This window comes from Belonocnema kinseyi, chromosome 9, assembly GCF_010883055.1.
Source record: "Belonocnema kinseyi isolate 2016_QV_RU_SX_M_011 chromosome 9, B_treatae_v1, whole genome shotgun sequence".
NCBI lineage: Eukaryota > Metazoa > Arthropoda > Insecta > Hymenoptera > Cynipidae > Belonocnema > Belonocnema kinseyi.
Genome location: NC_046665.1, coordinates 132,832,975 through 132,834,508, shown reverse-complemented (window position 1 = coordinate 132,834,508; position 1,534 = coordinate 132,832,975). Strand labels below are relative to the sequence as shown.

Genomic DNA, 1,534 nt, shown 5'->3' with positions numbered 1-1,534 from the left:
TTTTTTTTTTTTTGAAGAACAGATGTTGTCGTTCTTAAGGTGGCGTTCGTAAAAAGAATAGATGTTCTCAAGATTCTATGAACACAGAGAAGAACCGATGTTGTTGCTCTCTCTTTAAAAATGGATGTTGGAAAACTTGAAGATTTAGTCCACCTCCTCCACAGTGGGTCCCGAATAGCCTTGCTGTTGTTGTTGGCCTCCTTGTCTGAATTGACTTCCGCAGTCCTGTTGTGGACCAGCAGCATTGCCTCCTTGATGGATCTTGGTCATGATGGGCGCACACTGCCTCTGGACCTCCTCGAGTTTGTGGACATACTCGTCCTTCTCGGCGAGGGTGTTGTTGTCGAGCCAGCTGACAGTGGCTTCGCAGAGGTCCATCACGGACCGTTTGTCCGAGTCGGTGAGTCTGTCGCCAGAGTCCTGGACAGCCTGCTTCACCGAGAAGATGTAGCTCTCGATCTTGTTGCGAGCCTCAACCTTCTCGCGCTGCTGTTGGTCTTGGTCGCGATAGCGCTCGGCTTCAGCCAGCATTCGGTCGATCTCCTCCCGCGAGAGGCGACCCTTGTCGTTCGTGATGCGGATGTTGTTGCTGCGACCACTGGCTGTGTCCTTGGCCGTCACGTGGAGAATGCCGTTCGCGTCCATGTCGAAAGTCACGTCGATCTTCGGCACTCCTCGGGGCGCGGGCGCGATTCCACTCAGCTCGAAGTTGCCCAATTTGTTGTTGTCCTTTGTCATTGCACGCTCACCCTCAAACACCTGCAACAGTCCAAAAATATTCACATTATTTTTCAGAATTTTAATCCAGAAAAAAAGTTTAAAAAAAGTTAACGAGGTTGAACATTTGTATGCCTTACCTGAATAGAGACGCCAGGTTGGTTGTCGGCGTAGGTGGTGAAGGTCTGCGATTGCTTGCATGGGATGCGTGCATTGCGCTCGATGATGTTGGTCATGACTCCACCAGCAGTCTCGATGCCCAGAGAGAGAGGTGCCACGTCCACCAATAAAACATCCTGGAGAGCGGAACTCGTGGCGCCTTCGCCGGAAAGGATGGCTGCTTGTACTGCCGCGCCATAAGCGACGGCCTCGTCGGGGTTGATCGACAAGTTCAACTGCTTGCCGCAGAAGAAGTTCTGCAGCATGTTCTGGACCTTGGGGATCCGCGTTGAACCTCCAACGAGGACGACTTCGTCGATGGCTCTCTTGTCCAGCTTGGCATCGGCTAAAGCCTTCTCCACTGGTTCCAGGGTGGCTCGGAACAGATCCGCGCACAACTCCTCAAAGCGAGCCCTGGAGACTTTGGTGTAATAGTCAACGCCTTCATAGAGAGCATCAATTTCAATGGTGGCTTCAGTGCTCGAAGATAGTGTTCGTTTCGCCCGTTCGGCCGCCGTTCTCAATCGACGGAGACTCCTCGGGTTCTTTTTCAAGTCCTTGCGATACTTGCGCTCAAACTCCCGACAGAGATGGTCCACCAGTCGCGAGTCGAAGTCTTCGCCGCCGAGGTGCGTGTCCCCGGCAGTGGACTTGACTT

General features: G+C 52.8%; 1 protein-coding gene across 3 annotated transcripts in view; it reads right to left on the bottom strand.

Annotated features, from left to right (window-relative positions):
• LOC117179984 (heat shock protein 68-like) overlaps positions 1-1,534 on the bottom strand; it is a 4,824-nt gene continuing 3,290 nt past the window's right edge. Inside the window, exons 3-4 of one of the 3 annotated variants that reach the window (XM_033372254.1) lie at positions 858-1,531; positions 1-759 (exon numbers count right to left, since the gene is read on the bottom strand). In XM_033372254.1, coding sequence (XP_033228145.1) covers positions 145-759; positions 858-1,531 — 1,289 coding nt within the window. In that variant the 3' untranslated portion in view covers positions 1-144. The remainder of the gene's footprint in view (positions 760-857; positions 1,532-1,534) is intronic. The other 2 variants (XM_033372252.1, XM_033372253.1) reach the window with 2 other exon arrangements.